Genomic DNA, 21,076 nt, shown 5'->3' on the forward strand with positions numbered 1-21,076 from the left:
TTGCAATTAATTTGGAGCAGTAGTGGGCCTACGTTAATGGGTTTACCAACCGTCCACTACTTATGCCATTGTGAGAGGCCCACTAAGCCCACGGCCATTATTTCGAACCGCGCGATTAGGAGGGAAAAAAATCAAAACAAAAACGGACACATTTGGTCCTATTTTTCGCTCCTTCTTCTAGGGTTGCCTGGACTGGTCTGCCGTCAGGGAAATTTCCGGTCCCATCTTCCAAACAATGTCCAAAGAAAACATTCAAATGCACGGCGGAGGAGGAGGACTCACGGAGGAGCAAAGGAACCGAATTTCCAGGAATTTCAGAGCCGCCAAGGCCCTCATTGCTCGTAAACGCCCTCGCAACGACGTCGCTTCACCCGATCACTTCCCTCACAACAAGTAAGTCATTCTTGAATCTTGATTCACCTTGACTCTCTGTTTGCTGTTTGGATGATTGATTGATAAAACTCCGTCGTTTCCAATTCCAGAATCCAAACACCAGCTCAGCATAGTAGCATCCGCAGAGCTCCTCTTGCTGAGTTACCGATAAACACTCCATCTCCGTTTTCTGTGAATCGCTGCAAGTCGGCAGGTTGTGAATTCAGCAGTGCTTCAAGTTGTGGGAGCTCAATCATTACTCGAATTGAAGCAAGCGTATCAGATTCTTTCACAACTCCTATCAAAGAACCGCAATCTTCTTCTTCTTTTTCTTCATTTGATTCTTTCTCGGCGCCTAGAATTATAGACGACGACGATTTCGATGAGACTATTTTACAAGAAATTGACGCTTTGATCGAGCAGAAGCCTCGCGTGGAAACTCATCATGATGATACCGATAGTCGTGGCGGCGATACTAACACTAACACCACTTCAGAGCTGCCTGTGACTGCTGTCAATGAAACAAATTCTATTAACCATGGATTACCAAGCATGCCTGATGAGTTTTCCAAATATCTGAACTCTCTCAATGACAGACAGCGCGAAGCTGCTTGTAGTGATATTTCAATCCCTCTAATGATTGTTGCTGGACCTGGAAGCGGAAAGACTTCCACTATGGTTGGGCGCGTTCTAATGCTGCTTAATGAGGTGTTGTTGCCACTTTTCCTCTAAATTTTGAATTTTTGTTTTTCAACTCTTCATTGTTTATGATCGAATCCTCTTCGTTTTCATTTGTGTGACTCTCATTAGGGCATTAGTGCATCGAACATTCTAGCAATGACCTTCACTACAGCAGCAGCTTCTGAAATGAGAGATCGCATTGGAGCAGTGGCTGGGAAAGCAACTGCAAAACAGCTTACAATCAGCACGTTTCATTCATTTTCTTTGCAGCTTTGTCGATCACATGCAGAGAAGTATGCTGTAGATTCACCCTCCCTTGAACAGCAGCATATGTTATTGATAGCCGAGTCTGATATGTTCTGCATTATGTTTTAGACTTGAGCGCACACCAGAATTCTTAATATATGGACATGGACAGCAGAGAAGAGCAATCATTGAAGCTGTGCGGTTGTCAGAAGATGAAAAGAGTCGACATAATCATAATGCCTGCATAGTTCATGAAGAGTCTAATGGTGTAACGTCTCCACATCATTTTAAGGACGCGTCAAAGAAATGGCTGAAGTTTGTAACTCAGGTTAGTCTTGAATACCAAATTTGATACTTGATGCTATAATGGGTTAAGATTAACTAGAGTCAAGTTACAATCACAGATCTATAAATCTCGAAGAGGAATTGTCTGTGAGTCTGGATTGTGTATTTCACATTTTTATTACTTAATGAGCAACACTTGTCTCTCTGTTCTACCTCTCTTTGCATGTGTGTTAAGGAATTGACTTTATGTATGAATTATGCATTTTCTCTGTTTCAGGCAAAAGCTTCCGGAAAGACTCCTGCCGAATGCAGAAAAATGGGTGATGTGATAGGAGTAAGCTGACAACTAGATGTTTCAGATATATTTTCTGCCTTTTAGGTATTATTGCTTATGAGTTTTAGCTGTGGATCTGAATCAGGCTGAAATTCTTGGGAACTACAATGATATCTTAAAATCTTGTAACGCTTTGGACTACCATGACTTAATTAGCTGCTCAGTGAAGCTGCTCACTGATTTTCCTGAAGGTCTGTTTCATCTAAATATATTCAATTAATTTATGTAATCTCACATGTTTGTTTTGTTTTGACTATTTTTTGTGCTGTTATAAAGTGCTCAAGGAGTGCCAGGATTTATGGAAAGCCATTGTAATAGATGAGTTTCAAGACACAAGTGCTATGCAATATAGTCTTTTGCGGGTTCTTGCATCTCATAACCACATCACCATTGTTGGTGATGATGATCAGGTATGCTGTTTATTTTTGAAGTTTCACAGTAGGGAAGTCCAATGTTTTTGCTCTCTCTCTCTCTCTGTGTTCATTCTAATCAAGCTCCTTACCTGTGCTAAAGTTAAATATCATATATGCTGCTGCAGTCCATTTTCAGTTTTAATGGAGCAGACATTTCTGGATTTGATTCTTTCCGTAAAGATTTTGCAAATTACAAAGAGGTTCGTTTTGTATTTGGCTGCTATGACTTTTCATGTTATTTACAGTTTCTTGGTTATTATGTATAGAGCATTCATATATTGTATAATTTCTAGAAAGAAGTTTTAGTGTTTTACCCAATGGGGATATGTGAAATTTAATATAACTTTGTTATTCAGATTAAACTTAATAAAAACTACCGGTCCACACGCTATATTGTGGAAGCTGCATCTTCTGTTATAAAAAACAATAAGAAGCGATGCCAGCTTAAGAATGTTGACACTGACAATTCTTCTGGATCTAAGGTAATTAATCTTTACACTAACAAGTAAAATTTGATGTCCTTTTCCATTTCTGTTAGTTACTGACATAGTTCTGAATGGTTTTGGTTACAAAATGTAGATAATTATCAAGGAATGTAACAATGAGGATGCACAATGTGCCTTTGTTGTTGACAAGATCACAGAGACTACATCTAACCGGTCAGATGCTAGGTGTTCCTATGGAAACATAGCAATCCTTTACCGGAGGCAGGTCAAGCTTACTTGCCCTAGTGTTAACATGGAAGAGGTGAATCATTTGATACCTGTTGACAAATTTTTCTTTATATTTTATACTACAGGTATCGGGAAAAGTCTTCCAAACAGCCTTGCGTGAAAGGAAAATACCGTTTAATGTTCATGGAGTGGCCGTTTATAGGAAGAAGGTAGTTAGTACTTTTCCAGATTACAGAACCTATTTTCTCTACTATCCACACTTGTGTTTGCCTATAATGTTTTGTGTAAGGTTGTTTTCATTAAGTATAATTTATGTTAGAAGGATGCAAACAAGACCTATAATTGACATAATATATTCACTTTTTTCACTTGAATTTTGGCATGGTGTATCCTAAGTGGTGTATTTCTTTTTTCTTATTTATACTCATCACCCTGATACCATACTAAGATATTGGTTGCTTTGATGAATTATGCAATCAATTTTAACATTTGATAAAAAGTAAATATTACTTGATATACTATGATATATAGTTATTAATTGTTGATGTAGCACGTGTCGTATGGTAGGTAGTCAGAGCCATTATTGCTATGCTTAAAACTACTTTGCTTGGTTGTGATGATGGATCATATCGTCGGGTGTTCAAGGCTTTACTTCCTTTTGAGAAAGAGGAAAAGAAGAAGGTACATGTTCAATGTTTTATCATTATCATTATCATCATCATTACTAATATTAATATTTTTTTAGCATTACAGTTGTAATTGCTCATGCCATCAAGATTTGAACTCCTTTTCTTCTTTGAACATGCACTGTTTAGGCTCACGTCTCTGAGTCTCTCTCTCTCTCTCTCTCAGGTAATCGATTATATCGACAAAATTTCAACTCATAGAAAATGCAGTTTCATATCAGCTGCTTGTGACATCTTCAGTGCAAAAGTTTCTGGTACCTTTAAGAGGTCATAACAAGATTCCTTAACAGTTTTACATGGATAGCTCTAAACATACTCATGTATTCTTTTTTTAATAAGAAAATTTACATCCAGCAATTGATTCACCATCAAATCATGCTTATTTTCATTATATGTTTTTCCATTTGTATTTGTTTTTTTTTTCCTCTTTCTGTCTCTGTCTCTCTGTGTTTTCTTTTGGTTTTAAAAGAGTTTAAAATATTTTATATTTGTACTGATTTGTGGTCTCTATAATTGATAATAGGACTCAGCTTACCCAAGGACGCAAGGTGGTGTTAACAATAGAGATAATTTCAAAACTTGTTCACAGGGTAAGTATTTTGGTAAAGTGTAGCACCTCTGACTCACTGCTTACTGGCATGAGGTAGTAGTAGGACTTTCTGAATTTAATGAATAAAAGGATACAGTTTTTGAATTTTCTGGTGAAAAGAAAATTGAAATTAACTGCTTCCCTTTGGTGATTTGTAGTTTGATCTGAGTCATCTGCTTAATGCAACTCTGTAAAGTTTCATGTCACCTTGTTATTAAGATTGAAGAATATTCTTTGCTTCCATACATTATTCTTGATTCTTTCAATATATATTCTGAAATGGTTAGTCTCCGTTATAACTTAGACCCATGTGTTTCTAAAGAGGTAAAGTTTGTTCCTTTCAATATGTGTTTTCATATGATGAGAGAATTCTGGCCATTCTGGCCATTAGTCGTTCACTTTAATTGTGAATTTATTTAGTAGTCTCACTTATCAATGCATACAGGAACAATCTATTTCAGCTGTCATAACCTCAGTGGCAAACATGGTACCACAGGTTGTCTCCTATTTCTGCACTGTTGACATGGTTTTTTGACAAAACTGCTTTCTTATTAACTTTGCATTTCTTTTACCATTTTCTTTGTTTTATACATGTATTCAATGTTTTATTAATCATTTGTCGTTTGACTTCAATTTTCAGAAGTATCTTCTTGAGGCACGTGCGGTCGTTGATGTCGATGGAGGAAAATTGCTAAATGAAGACAATGACATGAGATCTGTAAGTTTGGAGTTTCATGCTGATGGTAATAGAGGCTATTACAACATAAAGCTTAATAGACCTGCAAAAATGTACTTCTTGATTGGGATGGTTGTTGCTTGTGATCTTCTAATGGTTTCATTTTAGCACTTACAATGAGACCTGATTTCTATGTTTCTAGTACCTCCAGTTTTATGTGGGTATCGCGTTTGTTTGTTTTATGGCATTATACCTTTTTTACTTGAAAAAAAAAAAAAAAAAATCTAACTCACTTTTTCTTTCTTGTTTATTTGCCTTTTCTTATGGTTTATATTAATGACAAAAGCCATAAAAGAAAAAGTTGTCCACCGATGGACCATTCTTATGGTTTTTTTATGATATTGGCAACTTATTTTATCTCGGGTTGAAGTTAAGGTAAATTTGTTCTCACATAGATCTTGGTCCATCTGTGTGGTTGTGATGCAATTATTCTCAATGCAGGTTCTTCAATACCTACTGGATGATGTATCTGATTTTTTATCAACTCATTTTGTCGCGGCAGAAGGGGAGAGAGAAGCAGTAGTAAAAGAAAAAGGCTGTCTTAATTTAATCAAAGCGTTCATCAACTACATATCTGAGCGGGAGAGTGAAAATTTTCGTTCCCGGAGACATGACAATGAAAGTTCTGTCACCTTGACTACCATCCATCAGGTCTTTTGTTTCTTTATAATCCTCTCATGCAAACCTTCCCCAACTCTTTTATCTGCTAGGATTTTCGTATTAGTCTTCCTCTGGAGTTTTGCAAAAATTCTTGACTTAACTAACTGACTCTTTTCATGCAGTCAAAAGGTTTGGAATGGGACATTGTTTTCATAATTAAGGTACTTGTCCCTTTAGAGATTGCAGATTCGACATGCTGATGCTACCTAACTTATGGCTTGTAATGTGCATTTTTGTTCCCTTACATTCATGAAGATATTGCCATCTCTTTGAAATCACTTTAACTTAATTTAATGCTCATATCAATAACATAGGTGAATGAATCTGAGATTCCGTTGTTGCATGAATTCAATGGTGTTGCAAAAGAAAGTGGGACCTCCCTCGAGGTGCGTAGTAAATTGTTAAACATTCTATATTTAAAACAAATTTTCTAGGGTAATTGTGCTTAATAATCCTCTCATTTAAATCATAGGAAGAAAGACGCCTGTTATATGTTGCAATGACTCGAGCTAGAAGAAAGCTTTTCATTCTTTATGTTACGATGGATTCCAAATGGCAGGTCTGTCTTTGCTTGCATTTTTGTCCTACTTTCTTGTTATTGTTGCTTTGACTAAGAAAGGTGATTCCTTCAGATGCTTCAACCTTCACGATTTCTCAAAGAAATTCCAAATCATCTTCGAGAAGTTCAGGTATGTTTTACTGTTCATTGTCCTTAATTGCTGTCCTTACTGTTCATTGTCTTTAATATCATCTTGATTTTGGTATATGGATGAATCAAATGTGTATGTAGGCTGAAATAAGTACAGAAGATTTACAATCAAAGCATCATGACATTTCAAATGGAACAGTTACAGCTGATCTACAACGAGACTTTCAACCTCCTGAAGTAGATATGGTGCAAAATGGTGTCGACCATAGTAAACTTGATGAAGCTTCTGAAGAGTTGATAGAACTTGTGGAGGTCAACAACGGAAATGGCTTCCTAAAAAGGTTTTGCTTCCAATTGTGATGGGTAGACTAATACTATTACCATTTTTTTTTTGGTTATACTTAAGCCTGATCATTCTTCTGTCACTGTTTAACAGATTCAGTGTAGAAGAGAGATCAATTATTTCACATGTATTTAATGAGTGGGCTAAGAAGCAAGCATTTCAACATCCTAAGAGGTTACTTGACAAGGTGGATGTTTTGCATTGTATATTGTAGCAAATAGTCAAATACTCTGTTTTGCCTTTTGACTTTTTAACTTCACTTGAATTGGAGGCAATGTGAATGGTGAATGGTGATGCTTAATTGTTCTGACTAATGTTTATGTTTTCTGTTTTAACTTTTACAGGTTGGTTTTGTAATAGATGAACGTCTACGAGTCAAGAACTACAAACACAAGGTCATAAGCTTTCTGTGAAGAAATTATACAGTTATATGCATGCATGAACTTAGCATCCAATCTCTTAAACTGGTCCAGTTGAATAACATGGAGTAACAGCTTTTGCTGTATGCCCAAGTGATGTATCTGCTGTTCTTATAACAGTGACTTGACTTCTATGTAACTCCCAGGATGTTTTACGCACGCTGAAGTCTTGCTTGAAAAGTGACGATGCATTTCATTATGCAGAATATGTAAGTATGTTTGGGTACTTGTTACCAATTGTGGAAGCCTTAGCATCCAAAATCCAAAAAAAATTATATACATCAGTGAATTTAGCATTTACTTAATGAGCCAGGATCTGTGAAATTTTGTTTTGTGCACATGATTGGTATATGCTAGCCAGCTTGTCATCAACATTATATTTCTTTGTAACAGGTTTTGAGATGGCAGAAAATACCTGCTGATCAACGCGCTCATTTGATGCGGGAAAAACAGGTTAGGTTTAATTAAGATAAGTCTACTCTTTCATATTTAGTTGTTTTTGGTAGAAATCTTTTCATTTTTGTTTCTTTGATATTGTTGATTGAACCTATGATTTAAGTTGTGAGCCATGTACGTAACACACATATGGTTATGTATGCTTTCAGGAGCATTTCCAGAAGTTAAGGATCGAGAACTCAATGGGCTCATCTGAACCAACACCAAAACAGGTAGCTAAGACTGCATCTTTTTATTTATTAATTTCTTTCTGGACACAGTGCTCGCTTTTTTTTTTCTTTTTAATCTTCGATGAATAAAATTCGAATTTAGTATTTCTTCCAACAGATTAGAGAAATAAAGTTAAGCTCATTTCATTTCCTTTCTTGTGCTGATTATCAGATTTCTTACCTGCAAAGTTTGGGATGCACGGTGGCTCCTACATCGCGTCTCCATGCTTCTCGTTTGATTGAGCAGTACAAGTCATTATGATGAGAAATAGTCATCGTGATGTATGTGGAATTTTTTTTTTTTTTTTTAACATGTGTTTGTTGTAAATAACATCTTAGTGAATTTTCTGGTTTATTAAATTATAGAACTTTAGCTCCAGCAATTTTTCCATTTTAGTAACTCCTTTTGATTTCTAAAATATATAAATATATCATTTCGTCGTGGCATGTTTTCCATCAGGTAGATTGATAGGCCGTATTGGTAGATTGAGTTCAAAACTTCAAACAAGATAATCGGTTAGTTAATGGTTTTTCATTCGTCTAACCATATGTAAAGGCCAATCATTCTAACAGTCATTTTACTATCTTCATCTTTCTTTTATTTTTGGACAATAGTCTCACACCATCTTCAAAAAGCCACTAAAATACTATTTCTTATGACTCATGACTGTAGCAACGAGACATTTGTTAATAACCCATATGTTGAGAGTAATGTGGAGCAATGTCCCACATCGGAAAACTAAGGCTTAACATATGTGCTTATAAGTCTTGGGCCTCTCCACCCATTGCCAATTGGTTTTGGGTTGGATGCTCTAATTCTATCATGGTATCAGAGCTTGGTTATTCGCGTGTAAGGCCCAACGGCCACACGTGCTCCCACGTCACCCAATACAATTTGTTCACGTGTAAGGCTCAAAAATATCGCCACACGTGTGGGGGCGTGTTGAGAGTAATGTGGAGCAATGTCCCACATCGGAAAACTAAGGCTTAACATATGTGCTTATAAGTCTTGGGCCTCTCCACCCATTGCCAATTGGTTTTGGGTTGGATGCTCTAATTCTATCACCATATGTCGATCAAAACAATTCAAAGGCCAGTACTATTAATAAGCAGCTCTTTAGTTAAAGATATATACTAGTTGGGATTTTATATATTGCGTTTTGCATTGGATCGAGTTCCATTGAAGAAGTAAAAGAGAGAATTAGTTAGGGGAGCAATGGAAGAAAATAATTATATGATGAAGAAACTTGCTCTTGGCCTTTTGGTGCTGAGCATGTCATTGTTAATGCTTGCCCTAGTTTTTGTGCAGCTGCAGTCCATTAATGTTCATAATAATAGCCTTTCCTTCTCGTCGTCGTCCTCGTCCTCATCGCCTGAGTCGCTTCCCGTCCCTCTCCCTCGTCCCCTTCCTCATCATTTTAATCCCTACTTTCGACGTCTCTTTGAATGTCCTCCCCACCCACAACTTAGTGTTCCACCGCCTCCTCGTTTTAGTGTAGCTTGCTCATTGAAGGCACATCTGGATTGCAGACACTTGTTTAACTCTGATCGCAAACTATATGATATTTGTTACCAATTAGCTTATGACAAATACTTTGCGATTTATGGTTGATAATTGCATTGCGACTTTATCAATTATAATTAAGGTCATATAGCCTTCTCCCTCTCACTTTCACTTGCATGCATGGTATTCATAATTAATATTCATCATCCGTTCAAAGATTCTTATATATATATGTTTTCTAAATATATATTAATTGCAGATTTGCAGACATATATAAATCAAGTGGAGGACTATGTACGTGAGACCTGCCTCGCATTATACATATTAAGGCCAATCATGTTACGCCAGACTAGGCCGGATTGGACTGGTTTCTATATTCTTCGACATGTAACACACACACATACAATAAGTAGCAGAGCTTATTTCGAGCTTTTTAATTTATAGTGCAATGTAGTGACCCTAATGTTGTATATATGTAAATAAGATGTGACAGAGACTTTTAAAGCTCAAACATCAAAGGCAATTTGTTGGTGAGGATGTTGATCACGCAAAGATATATACATTGTAAATTAACCCTTGTTCATTCCGAAGCAGCTCCTTAAGTAATAAATGATGTACTATTACTTGGGGTATAAGTTGACTTTTGCATTCAAGGTCCATTTATGAAACAAAAGAAAAAAACAGAGTCAAAAAAAGATAGAGCTGGATCTAAGAGCAATAGAAGAAAATGGCATGATGATGAAGAAACTTCATCTTGGCCTTGTGATGATGCGCTTGCCATTATTTTTTTTTAAGATTTAAATCCTGAAATAAACCCCCTTAATAGTTCGGAATCAACTCAACCAAATTCTAGACTCGGCCATATGGCCAATTCTATTTTCGGGCAAAAAATCGAGTTTGGGCCTAGCCTTTGCCCATCTACGTACACTGGCCTTGTTCACTAAAGGAGTTAGGCTTAATTGGGTTTAAGTCAAATCAGGCCTTGACTCGTTAAATCACAAGTTGGATCGGATCAACCCATTTTACATCCCTTGTGATATAGCTGGCCGAAATATAAATTAAATAGAGTTTTTTTGTTTTTTTGTTTTGTTTTGATACAAAATTAAAGACAGAGTTTGATAGGCAATGTTAAAAAGAAAAATAACATGCTTGACAATTAGAATTGAATTTTTGAAATAGGGTTAGGATCCTGGCTCAAAAATTTTGAGCCTTCACATCGATTTTTGTTGTGGCATATCTAATTATGTACTAATAATTACTATACTATGTAGGGGGGACTGATATTCTCAATTACTATTTTCCTCAAAGAGACGATTTTTATATCCTAATTTGTATACTTGTATTATCATTTTATTTTTACTTTTTTTGTTGTTCATTGTGCTCTTGTTTGTTGAATTAAGAAAATATAAAAGGAAAAAAATGTTCGTTGAATTAAAAAAATATAAAAGCAAAAAAATAAGTGTAATGTACAAAATTGAAGTTTGAAATGATCACAATTTTCTTTTCCTCATATGCATTTGACCTATATATATTACCTTTGTGGTCTACACAATCGACCTAATGACTGTCAGCCAAGATTTATAAGCCATATTGATTGAGATCCAAATTTCCAACAAGATAATTTATATCACTCTCAAAAAAAAAAAAAAAAAACAAGATAATTTATATGTAATTAATTATCGAATTTTTCTGTTACCTTATATATAAATTAATGCCAAAAAAAAGTCATATTTTTACCTCTTTTACCTGTGCTGGCTGTCAATATGTGCCTTGATCACACACCATCCTAAGAGTCACCAAAAGACCACACGACAACTTGTATTATGACTCATGCTTGTAGTAACGAGACATAATTTTAGTTGATGTCGATTTTAATGAAATACATTGTTTCAGGCAAAAAAGAGCATATATATATCAGCATTGCCACAAATATATATGCATATATAGACGCAATTCAATTCGTTTTTTTTTTTTTTTTTTAAATATAGAAGGTTTGGGGTACAAAGTATTGCTTTGCCTTTGATTGAGTTTCATTTAATTAAGATCCAACAAAGAGAGAATTATCTTGGAGAGCAAAGCAATTAATGGATGAAGATAATAATACGGTGAAGAAACATGGTATCGGCCTTGTGATAATGAGCATGTTACTATTATTAGTTATGCTAAGTGTTCTAGTTTTAGTTTTTGTGCTGCCGCAGCCCAAATATTTCAATAATACCCCTTGGGCTGAGTCAGCTGAGTCAGCTGACTCGCCTCCTCTTGCCATTCCTCGGCCACCAGATATTAATGTGAATGAACGTTCATTATCTCGAGTTCTGATTGCATGTCCAGACCGTCCGCCGCGAAAGCTTCGGGGTCGTCAGGCTCCTCCGCCTTTTGTACCAAAAAGTGAACTCTGTAAACGACAAGCATATAACGAATGCAAACATTGGGTTATTACTAATCCCAATCAATATAAACTTTGTTACGAGGATGCTTATGCCAGATGCTTGAAGCGTGTGTAACATCACCAACTCACCGTGCAATAATTAATATATATATTGCTTATATATGCATGGTATAAATTAAGCTCATATAGCATCTCTCTCCAGCTCTCTCTCTCTCTCTTTCATTCATACTTGTGAATGGATATACATATTTGTATTCATATGTATGGCTTCTTGTTAATGATATTTTCCAACTAAATTAATGGTGTTTCTTAGATCATGGTGACGCATTTTTATTTTCAGGTGACATATTGTTATCATTTGTGACATTTTCAACTTAACAACCACCTAGATCCGATAAAGTGAGGACTAAGCCCAATGAACAGATCCAAGTCTGTGGTTCAATTTGAACAACCAGACCAACATGGGTCATCCAACACTAATATGTCTCTAAACTTAACCAACATCTGAGAGGTTACACATTTGAATCCCTTCTCTCAGTTTATAAGAAAAAAACAAACAAACATTTGATTTAGAAAATAACCACCATGGGCAATTTGGTCTTGAGCTGTCGGAGGGAGTTCATAGGGGGGGGCTATGCGCACCACCCCATTCTGCTGAGTTGACCACCCCCCTAATTTTTTGCCCATTTTTGCCCATTTTGCCCTCCTCTCCTCCTCCCCCACCCAGCCACCACTCCCCCACCGATCCCCTCCCCTCCCCAGCCCGCCCCCAGCCAGCCCACCCCTACCCAGCCAGCCCGCACCCCCTCACCTCAAACCCCGCCGCCGTCGCACCCATCCCCAGCCGCCGTCGCACCCATCCCCAGCCCGCCCGCACCCCCTCACCCAAGCCCAGCCCCCGTCGCACCCATCCCCAGCCCGCCCGCACCCCCGTCGCACCCATCCCTAGCCCGCCCGCACCCCCTCACCTCAAGCCTCGCCGCGACCCCCGATCTGGAGAGAGAAGATGGTAGACAGAGGGGAGAGAGAGAAGATGGCAGAGAGAGGGGAGAGAGAGAGAAGGGAGATCGGGCGGCGGGGAGGGCTGGGTGTGGGCGGGGTCGACCGGCGAAGGGGAGGGCTATGTCGCGCCGGCGGCGGGGAGGGCTGGGAGGGGTGGCCGGCCAAATTGGAGGGGCTGAGTTTTTTTTTTTTAATGCAGGGGCAAAATGGGCACAAAGGGGTAAAAATTTAAGTGGGGTGGTCAACTTAGTGGATTAGGGTGGTGTGCATAGCCCCCTTGTAGCTAATGGGCTAGCTAAAATGGGCCTCACTTTAGAGCTGGGAATCACATCTTGGACTTTGCCTCCTAGACTGAGTAGGGCCTGCTGTTTCAAGATGCACCCCAGGGTCGTTCAACTCAAATGGGCTTGTGTTTAGTTGTTGAGTGTTTGGGCCTCAGGTCCTCATTTTAAAATAAAAAAGAAAAAAGCATATTGGCAAGTAATTCAAAGGCGTGGAAGCACAAGGAAAAGATACTTTTCTTTTCACCAACAATTTAAAATGATAATTCAATACATCAATACAATACTCAATACTCAAACCTAAAACTTAAACCTTCACCTACCACTCCCAATACCACTTATAAAAGCCTATAACTTTTTAGCAACGACTAAACTTATTCAAATGAAGAATTCAACAAACAGGATTTATAAGTGGGTCGCTAAGCCTACCTTCATGATAAGTCGCCTAGCACATTTGGCAGCAAGTGGTACCATACTAGGCAAAACTGAAGTAAATACAATCATGAAGACCTTTGTGTTATCTGGGGCAATGTTGACCACTGCAGTGTTGTATGAACAGTACACTGCAATGATACAGATTTGAAGCTCTAACTGCAATGGGAAATTGCTTGTCAGCACGTTGATCATGTAAAGAGAAACCGAGAACCCAATGGAGTTGAAAGCCACAAAAATGATGAATGCAACTGCACTGTAAGACCCCATAATGGACCTCCCTGCTATGTGTGCTGGCTCACTATTGCCAGTCCCATTCTTGTTCAACATACTGTCCTGCCAAACACCGTTTGGAGGGCTGACTCCCACTTGGAAGGTTGCTGTAGTCACTAATACAGCTACAACTAACAGTGCAGTGCGTGCATCACTTGGAGAGTCTCTGTCCTTTTTGAACTTGAAGTATTCAATCAAATTGTTTGGCTGCAGCAATTGATGGGTGTCTGATGCCATGGGGCAATTTGAGAGGGTATGGTTATGAGAGTCAGAGGAATGGGCTATGTCTTGTGCTTTCAGAGCTCCAGCACCACGAAGGGTCTCATATATTTCCCGATCACCGGCTTCACTTGGGAAAATTAGTAGCAGATCAAGAGCTGTGAGACCGCTCTGGTTTACACTGTTTACTTCCAATTCCCCTGCAGGAGTACTAGTTCCGGTTCCAACCAACCATTCCACCACCTGTGAACAATTGTACTTCATTGGATTTAGTAAAATGAAAAGGTCAACATTAACCTTCATGTTGACAAAACCCACACCCCACCACCCAAAAAAGAACATTCATCTTGAAAAGAAAAATGGAAAATTAAATTGATCAGATTATACTTGCCTGGTGTTGTTTTCTCCAGGTTGCTAGGTGAAGAACTGTATTGCCATGTTTATCCTTCAAATTCAGTATGTTCACTTTCCTCATCTCTCTGATCAATTCCACCAAAACTTTAATTGCTTCAAACTGGTTGTTCTTAACAGCAAGGTGCAAAGCAGTTTCCCCCTCTACATTCACATCTTCAACACCCTCTGGACAAGCCAAAATCATTTCTCGAATCATATCTGCCCTTCCTCTTGTAGCAGCATAATGAAGAGGAGTCCATTGATCTCTTCCGTTTAGCCGGCAGAGTCTCGGGTCAACCATCAGCTGCTCCCTGACAATCTCCAGATACCCATTGGCAGATGCGATATGCATGGGGCTGAAGCCATCCTGGTTCATTTCTTTAGCAAAAGCTGGTTTGACCCTTAAAATCTCCTTAACAAAGTCAACATGGCCAGCAACCGAAGCAACATGCAAGGGGTTCTCTGCAGAATATAGAGCAAGACTATGGAGTAGAAGTGGATTCTCTGCCAGTAATTGGTGCAAAAGTTGGATATTTCCTGTTTGAGAAGCCTCAAACAGCCTTACATCCATTCTGGCAAGTTATGTTAAAATACTGATCTCTAGATAGGAGCGTCCCGTTGAAAGACTTCGTAGGAGTGTAAATGTCGGAAATCTGTTCTTGTAATGTCATTAATTTATTTTGATGAGATAACAATAACAATTCAGGTTGACCATAGAATAATCCCGGTTTGAATAAGTATATGCACCTACAATACACAACTACAGCAAGGTCAACGGTTACGAATTAGAAACAATTTCAGGAGTGAGCTGCTATAAAAAAAATTAGCAACTGCCTTCCATTACAATTCTTTTCTTTAAAATCAAGTACATCATATAAATTCAAATTTTATACAAAAAATCATATAGAAAAAAACAAGATATTGAACATTATAGAGTCTCAATATATAATAATGTTAATTGAAACTCGAAGAAATTTTTTCGGAATCCGGGGGTGGGTGAGTCTCCAGCCCTTCACAGCCCTGGTATTGATTCAAGATTATACTTCTCAGAAGGTGCTTCAGTACCAGGACTCTCTGACACCTTCGGTTTCTTCAGGGCATCAAGAGTATGCAAGTATGTGTAGGAAGAACTCCTATTCAATGAAGGGGCAGGATTGCTTATTCTGCTAGCAAGGAAGCGACGGATCAGAGTCCTGAGGAACGGAGCCATAGTGTCTGGCTCATGTTCCAAGTAGTACATGATTCCTCCCATACACAAACAGAACAAGAACACCTGAACAATTGAAAACCGTTAGTTTATGTACTTTCAATAATCTCTCACTTCATTCTAAAGCCACTAAATGTTTTATTCATTATTACACAACCAATTATTTCAGTCAACTCAATACCTAGATCATGGTTGTCATAACACAAAATTGTCAAATCAACTCTCCCAGCTACTCACACAATCAAATCCCTGAAACTTCAGATTCCTTGGCCAGAATCTACATTATGACCCAAAAATAAATAATGGAATAAGCTCCTTGATAACATAGTGACATTGCTTGATCATGTAAGCCCTAGAATTTCTTTAATCTTGTTAATAATGACAAGGAGCTTCAAAGACAACAGGATAAAAAAGCAAGTTGCCAACTAGGTTAAAAGTATGGGGGATTAGTCATTATCTCATACTCACTGAGTCAATGGTGAGCACAAAAAAATATATATTCACCAACTGTTAAATCAAATTTAAAAACACAAAAAACAAACCACATATATAGAATTTCAATCCAATGGAAGGTGAAAATAGATTTCCTTCTCATCGGTGAGTAGGAGATCAAAGTAGAGGGATAAGTGGCATAGTAATAAAATAGTACCTCTGCATTCTTAATATCTGGAAGTAGGTGGCGGTTTACTAAGATATACCACAAAGAATCTCCTGCTCGTGGAAGAACATAAAGAGCAAGTTCACCACGTCTAGCCTTTTTCTCCAGTAAAACTGAAAGAGCAGATATTCCGCCTGCAAGCCAATATACAAGCTTGTGGTCCTTTGATGCAACTTTTCTATGCAAACATATGACACCCTAGCATGAACAAACAAACACTAAGAACATAGCCATGTAGATTATACGGATAGGAAAAAGTATTAAACAAAAAAAACAAGAGCTACCTGAAAGATTCCAACAAAAGCAGACAAAAATGATGTTGAGCGAACAGCATCTTTAACAGCAAACAAAAAGGTACGAGCAGGGGATTCCATGAACTAGAGAAGATCAAGTTCAAATTAATAACAAGATTAGAGAGAGAGAGAGAGAGAGAGAGAGAGAGAGAGAGAGAGAGAGAGAGGAGTTTACCTTCTGTAGGCGGAGAACAACAAATGGTACAAAAGTCAAAGAGAAGTAGAGCGGAAATGTTTTCCTAAATGTAGCTGATGTTGCAGTTACATTCTGAGCCAAACAGGAATTTGTGTCTGGATGAATAACAGAACAAGAGAATATAGATGGATACTCTTCCAACTTTACATAGTTAGCTTTTGTTCTTTCAGACAAGTAATCAGATAGTGAGGTAATATCCACCGGATAACCTCTACAACAATCCCGTATAGCCTTGTATACAGGCTGTGCAACAGGCCCAGTCTTCTGGATAAATTCTTGATAAGATTTTGGTAAGCTCTCAGGACGCATTACAAAGGCATACATAACCTGAAACAAAATTTGTAAATAATTAGAATGATGAATGGAAGATATAACAGTAAATCACTTCAAAATAATTCTGATAGAGAGAGAGACAGAGACAGAGATTTGAAAGGCCTTTGGCAAATGACTTAAATTACAAGCTCAACAAATAACAGAGATTAGTGCTACCTGTGCACATGCCAAAGAAAAAAGCAGAGAATCTCCGTGCCTCCAATGGCTTCCCCAAAAGTGAAACTTGTTCTTAGACTTCGCAGAATTATAAGCACACTGATGAACAAAAGGGTCAAAAGATCAGAACCAAAAATGAAAATCCAATTATTTCAAATACTGTTGCTGGACAACTACAGAGATACAACATGCACTATTATACCTGGGCTACCCTGGCCAATAAATATAGAGACAGAGTGCGCCTTCGGTTTGAATCATCTAATGCTAAAATAGACAAACCAGCAATTGAACCTGCTAAAATTCTGCTCCATCATCCCCTTAAACAAAGTCATATATAAGGAATAAAAGCTTCAAAATAATCCAAAGCATATACACAGAAACACATACACACACATAAAGAAGAAAACTTACGCATTCAATGGTGTCTCTTTCTTTCTAAACTTTCTCAACAAGCATCTAATAGCATGATACGAACCACTAAAGCCACCAAAAAATAAACCGATTCGGCATGCTTCTTCTCTTACAATGAGATCTTTTTCTGAGACAAGTTGCTGCAAAGTAATAACCGAATATTATCAACAATCTAGAAAAGCACATCATCATGAATTTACAACAAGTAATGGTTAAAATGCAATGCAAGCATACGAGTTAAAAATGGGAAGATGCAAAATTCCAGAAACTCACAATTAAAGCAATAGATACATGCTAAAACCGCATCCATAAAAGTAATAGACATTACAGCACTAACCCACTGAGCAACAAGCAAAACCAATCCAAGAGCATTGTCATTTTGTTAATGGTAGGAGAAAATAAACTGAATGCATATAATTCAACTCATTTAATAAGAAGCCAAAGTATGCCTAGTTCATGATTGCCCAAGAATTCACTTTATAATAAAAACCCTAGAGGCACCCCAACAGTACACAATTTCAATTCTTCATAAGTATCCTGCATCAAATTTTCAAGAGAAATCCACATTAACTATCGCTAATGGAACAATTTATTATTCCAATTATAACATTTTCCCAAGACCCAATCTTTTCACTGTTCGCCTCCAAATCAACACCAACACCAACACCAACAACAAAAGGAACACAATCGGGCATGAAAATGCAGAGTAATTACGAAACTACCAATCCATACCTTAAGATCGAGCAGCGAAGAGTAGGACTGTCTGCGGGCGAGCTTAAATGCGCGAAGAAGGATACCAATTCCAACTCTGACGCCGTACGACAACAGAAAGCTCTGGCAGAGATTGCCAATCGCGTGGGCGACGCACGACTCGTCGTTCGCGTGGTCGCAAGGGGGGTGGTGCTGGGACCCACGGGCGGCGGCAGAGCGCTGGCGGCGCTGGAGCTCCTCGATGGCATCGCGGAGGCGGTCCTCGGCCTCGCGGAGGCGGCGCTCGGCGTCGGAGCTGTCTAGCGGAGGCGGCGAGGACGGGGTTTTGGGGAGAGACGACGGCATTGCGGAGAGGAGGGTTTGGGTTTAGGGTTTGGCATCTGCGAAGAGGCAGACGCTGGTGTAGAGGAAATAGGAAGCAGGAGAAGGATCGCTTTGTTTGGATTATTTATGTCATTAATGGTGACATGTTGGGGTTTTATGCGTTCTTGGTTTCGTCAAAAATTACGAATGGCATATGCTACTATCCATACCGTCATGCTGGATTTTATTGGTCTCTGTCTCTCTCATTGTGTTTGTATATTGGAAATTCATGTTCATCTAACACTAATTCAGAATTACTTTTATAACTCTCCAATTCGTTTACAATTATAAACCGTTTTATACACACATAAATGTGAGTTAGTAATGTAGTGAATTAATCCATTTTTATAACATACAAAGAAATTTAGGGGGATGTCCCAACTTAGATTTCATTGGATTTTAAAAGTCTAATGAAATTTAGGTGTCTCCAATTTAGATTTTAATGGATTCCAATGAAATTTAAGTGTCCTCAATTCAGATTTTAATGGATTCCAATGAAATCCAGGTGTCCTCAAAAAGTCATGGATTTCATTAAGTGAAGGATTTGGATGGATTTGGTTGGATTTGAATGCATTTTTTACACATAACAAATTCCATAAGAATTCCACCCAATTCCTTTGGATTTTGATAGATTCTATGGATTTTAAAATCCATTAAACTCCTTTAAAATCTGAGTTGGGGACACCCCCTTATTTTATTTTATTTGGGGGGGATTGAGTTTGGGTGTAAGGGCAATTCTACTTCTTTCAATTGGGCTATCTCATCAACAGCTATAATTAGACCAATTTGATAGGGTAGCCAAGTCGGAAGCACGCTAGAATTGTCACTTGCACCAAATTCGATCCCCCACTCAAATCAAAAAAAAAAAAAAAACCATTTTTATCCCAAATCTTAACACATCCTCTCCAAGTGTGTTAATACACTTATGAAAAAAGGTTTTGTGCAGTGACTATTTTTTATGAAAATTGAAATGAAATTAAATGAAAGGATAACATTGATGCTCAGTGGTAAATATGGAGGACCACATTGAGTAAAAATACACTTTAAGAATTAAATTGATATTTTGGTCAAAATTGAGGGACTATTTGTGTTAAAAACCCTTATGAATAGGTATTATTTTTTTTTGGAATGATGTTATGAATAGGTACTTATTTATAAAGCAAAGTCTTACAATTTTATAAAGGATAGCATTTAAAAAATCAACACAAAAGAAAATAACCATATCCAAATGAAAGGGTAACATTTGGGACAAGATCATACAATGATATTATTCATTAGTGGGAAATGGGAATTGGAAAAGAAGCTACAAAACTAGCTTAAATATATTCAACAACTACATCATAAAGCTGAAGTACTATGCTATTAAGGAATTGTGAAAGAGCAATGATCCATGGCATGTTTACCAGCAATGAGCCAAGTACATTCCAAAACTTGAACGCGAATCCTAGTCCCAAGCTCAGGTAGAACCGCTTGTCTTCAAATAAATGATACTTTCTGTGTTGCCCAATTGTTGGTGGTATTACCCTATTTGCACTGCAATTCTAGTTGAGTGGAGGTCTGCAAAGTTTATTACCAATAAAACTAAACTGATCAAAGCTCTGAAGCTGAGTGCTTTCTGGAATGTGATCCGAGAAATTGTTGTATGTAGGACAAGTTCAAGTGACTGAGAAATGTCAAACTAGCCAAGCTAGCTTGGAGGAATTTCACCAGAAAGTTGGTACATCGACAAATCAAAAGATTCTAAACTTGTCATATTACTGATGTTTGAAGGGATTCTTCCAGCCAAAAGATTATTTGATATATTCAAAGTTTGCAAGGCAATGAGGCTGGTCAGCTCCTCAGGGATCATACCAAATATGATGTTGTTTGAAATATCAATGCTTGTAACCAAACACAGCGTTTTGCTATACTCTACTTGCTATACCCAACGAAGCAATGTTAGCCAAGAAAGAGTTGGAATTTCTAAGGTGGAGCTCGCGGATGTAACTAGTTACGTTATCACAGACAACTCCAGTCCAATTGCAACAGTCTGCTTCACCAACCCATGATGAAAGTCGATTTCCATGATCTTGCTTCAACATGAGAAGTGCTTTTTTTTTTTTCACTTTCTTTACAACGCACACACAGATTTCCATTGCATAAGCCAATACTAAAAGTAATGGGTGCAATAGTTAGAAACCTGACAAGTAAACCTCTCATGGTGCTCCCCATAAGTACGTTTAAATTATATGAAGTAGGTTATGTGTATGAACAATAAACCATCAAGAGTAGTCTTTTTTTTTTTTAAGTTTAATTTAAAGGATCAGTTAAAATCCGTAGAAATGAAATATGACATAGAACTACCAACCAAAGCAATCAAGTTATGTTCTAATTAACGTAAACATTCAATAATTACACCATAAATTTTCTGTACTATATTGTTTAGTAATAGTGAAATACCAATGCTCCAGGGCATGTTTAACAGCAACGAACCAAGTACACTTTAAAACCCGAACAAGAATCC

General features: G+C 37.7%; 3 protein-coding genes and 1 pseudogene across 4 annotated transcripts; 1 reads left to right on the plus strand and 3 right to left on the minus strand.

The window, feature by feature from the left end:
• The first annotated feature begins 235 nt into the window (after nucleotides 1–235).
• On the plus strand, nucleotides 236–8,014 carry SRS2 (P-loop containing nucleoside triphosphate hydrolases superfamily protein). The gene is made up of 28 exons (XM_086237042.1): nucleotides 236–393; nucleotides 483–1,080; nucleotides 1,183–1,346; nucleotides 1,429–1,627; nucleotides 1,862–1,918; nucleotides 2,004–2,109; nucleotides 2,195–2,328; nucleotides 2,457–2,531; nucleotides 2,688–2,813; nucleotides 2,911–3,042; nucleotides 3,131–3,214; nucleotides 3,573–3,686; nucleotides 3,858–3,958; nucleotides 4,215–4,281; nucleotides 4,726–4,776; nucleotides 4,921–4,998; nucleotides 5,458–5,667; nucleotides 5,799–5,837; nucleotides 5,991–6,062; nucleotides 6,149–6,235; nucleotides 6,309–6,365; nucleotides 6,467–6,666; nucleotides 6,762–6,855; nucleotides 7,013–7,063; nucleotides 7,234–7,296; nucleotides 7,481–7,540; nucleotides 7,693–7,755; nucleotides 7,925–8,014. Exons 1-28 carry the CDS (start codon nucleotides 236–238, stop codon nucleotides 8,012–8,014), a joined length of 3,330 nt encoding a protein of 1,109 aa, XP_086093168.1.
• A 5,144-nt stretch (nucleotides 8,015–13,158) lies between these two features.
• LOC147289665 (Ankyrin repeat family protein) lies at nucleotides 13,159–14,953 on the minus strand. Its single transcript, XM_086235527.1, has 2 exons — nucleotides 14,244–14,953; nucleotides 13,159–14,095 (listed from the first exon to the last, which is right to left on the minus strand). The coding sequence occupies exons 1-2, from the start codon at nucleotides 14,814–14,816 to the stop codon at nucleotides 13,334–13,336; spliced, it is 1,335 nt and encodes a 444-aa protein (XP_086091653.1). The 5' UTR covers nucleotides 14,817–14,953; the 3' UTR covers nucleotides 13,159–13,333.
• Nucleotides 14,954–15,061: 108 nt separating this feature from the next.
• LOC147289666 (Mitochondrial import inner membrane translocase subunit Tim17/Tim22/Tim23 family protein) lies at nucleotides 15,062–18,687 on the minus strand. 2 transcript variants are annotated; one of them, XR_015121075.1, is made up of 9 exons: nucleotides 18,232–18,687; nucleotides 17,500–17,639; nucleotides 17,291–17,390; nucleotides 17,089–17,187; nucleotides 16,579–16,926; nucleotides 16,395–16,487; nucleotides 16,102–16,308; nucleotides 15,634–15,729; nucleotides 15,381–15,518 (listed from the first exon to the last, which is right to left on the minus strand). XR_015121075.1 is itself a non-coding variant. In XM_086235526.1 (8 exons), the coding sequence occupies exons 1-8, from the start codon at nucleotides 18,553–18,555 to the stop codon at nucleotides 15,258–15,260; spliced, it is 1,572 nt and encodes a 523-aa protein (XP_086091652.1). In that variant the 5' UTR covers nucleotides 18,556–18,687; the 3' UTR covers nucleotides 15,062–15,257. The 2 variants fall into 2 exon arrangements, 1 of the variants encoding a protein (XP_086091652.1); XM_086235526.1 differs by lacking the exon at nucleotides 15,634–15,729 and having other exon boundaries at nucleotides 15,062–15,518.
• Nucleotides 18,688–19,889: 1,202 nt separating this feature from the next.
• Nucleotides 19,890–20,638, minus strand: LOC147289667 (uncharacterized; annotated as a pseudogene).
• Between the last annotated feature and the right edge of the window lie 438 nt (nucleotides 20,639–21,076).

The sequence above is a fragment of the Dryas octopetala genome, chromosome 3 (genome assembly GCF_963921425.1).
Source record: "Dryas octopetala chromosome 3, drDryOcto1.1, whole genome shotgun sequence".
Lineage (NCBI taxonomy): Eukaryota > Viridiplantae > Streptophyta > Magnoliopsida > Rosales > Rosaceae > Dryas > Dryas octopetala.

Bases quoted from the DNA above. Each gene is read 5' to 3' on its own strand.
- SRS2 (XM_086237042.1), top strand. From the start codon at position 236: ATGTCCAAAGAAAACATTCAAATGCACGGCGGAGGAGGAGGACTCACG. The intron at 1,628-1,861 runs GTTAGTCTTGAA...TCTCTGTTTCAG, and splicing joins GGCTGAAGTTTGTAACTCAG to GCAAAAGCTTCCGGAAAGAC. The intron at 5,838-5,990 runs GTACTTGTCCCT...TCAATAACATAG, and splicing joins ACATTGTTTTCATAATTAAG to GTGAATGAATCTGAGATTCC.
- LOC147289665 (XM_086235527.1), bottom strand. From the start codon at position 14,816: ATGGATGTAAGGCTGTTTGAGGCTTCTCAAACAGGAAATATCCAACTT. The intron at 14,096-14,243 runs GCAAGTATAATC...AATTGTTCACAG, and splicing joins CCTGGAGAAAACAACACCAG to GTGGTGGAATGGTTGGTTGG.
- LOC147289666 (XM_086235526.1), bottom strand. From the start codon at position 18,555: ATGCCGTCGTCTCTCCCCAAAACCCCGTCCTCGCCGCCTCCGCTAGAC. The intron at 16,927-17,088 runs GTAGCACTAATC...ATTTTGTTTCAG, and splicing joins TTTCTTTGGCATGTGCACAG to GTTATGTATGCCTTTGTAAT. The intron at 16,488-16,578 runs GTAAACTCCTCT...GATCTTCTCTAG, and splicing joins TTGTTCTCCGCCTACAGAAG to TTCATGGAATCCCCTGCTCG.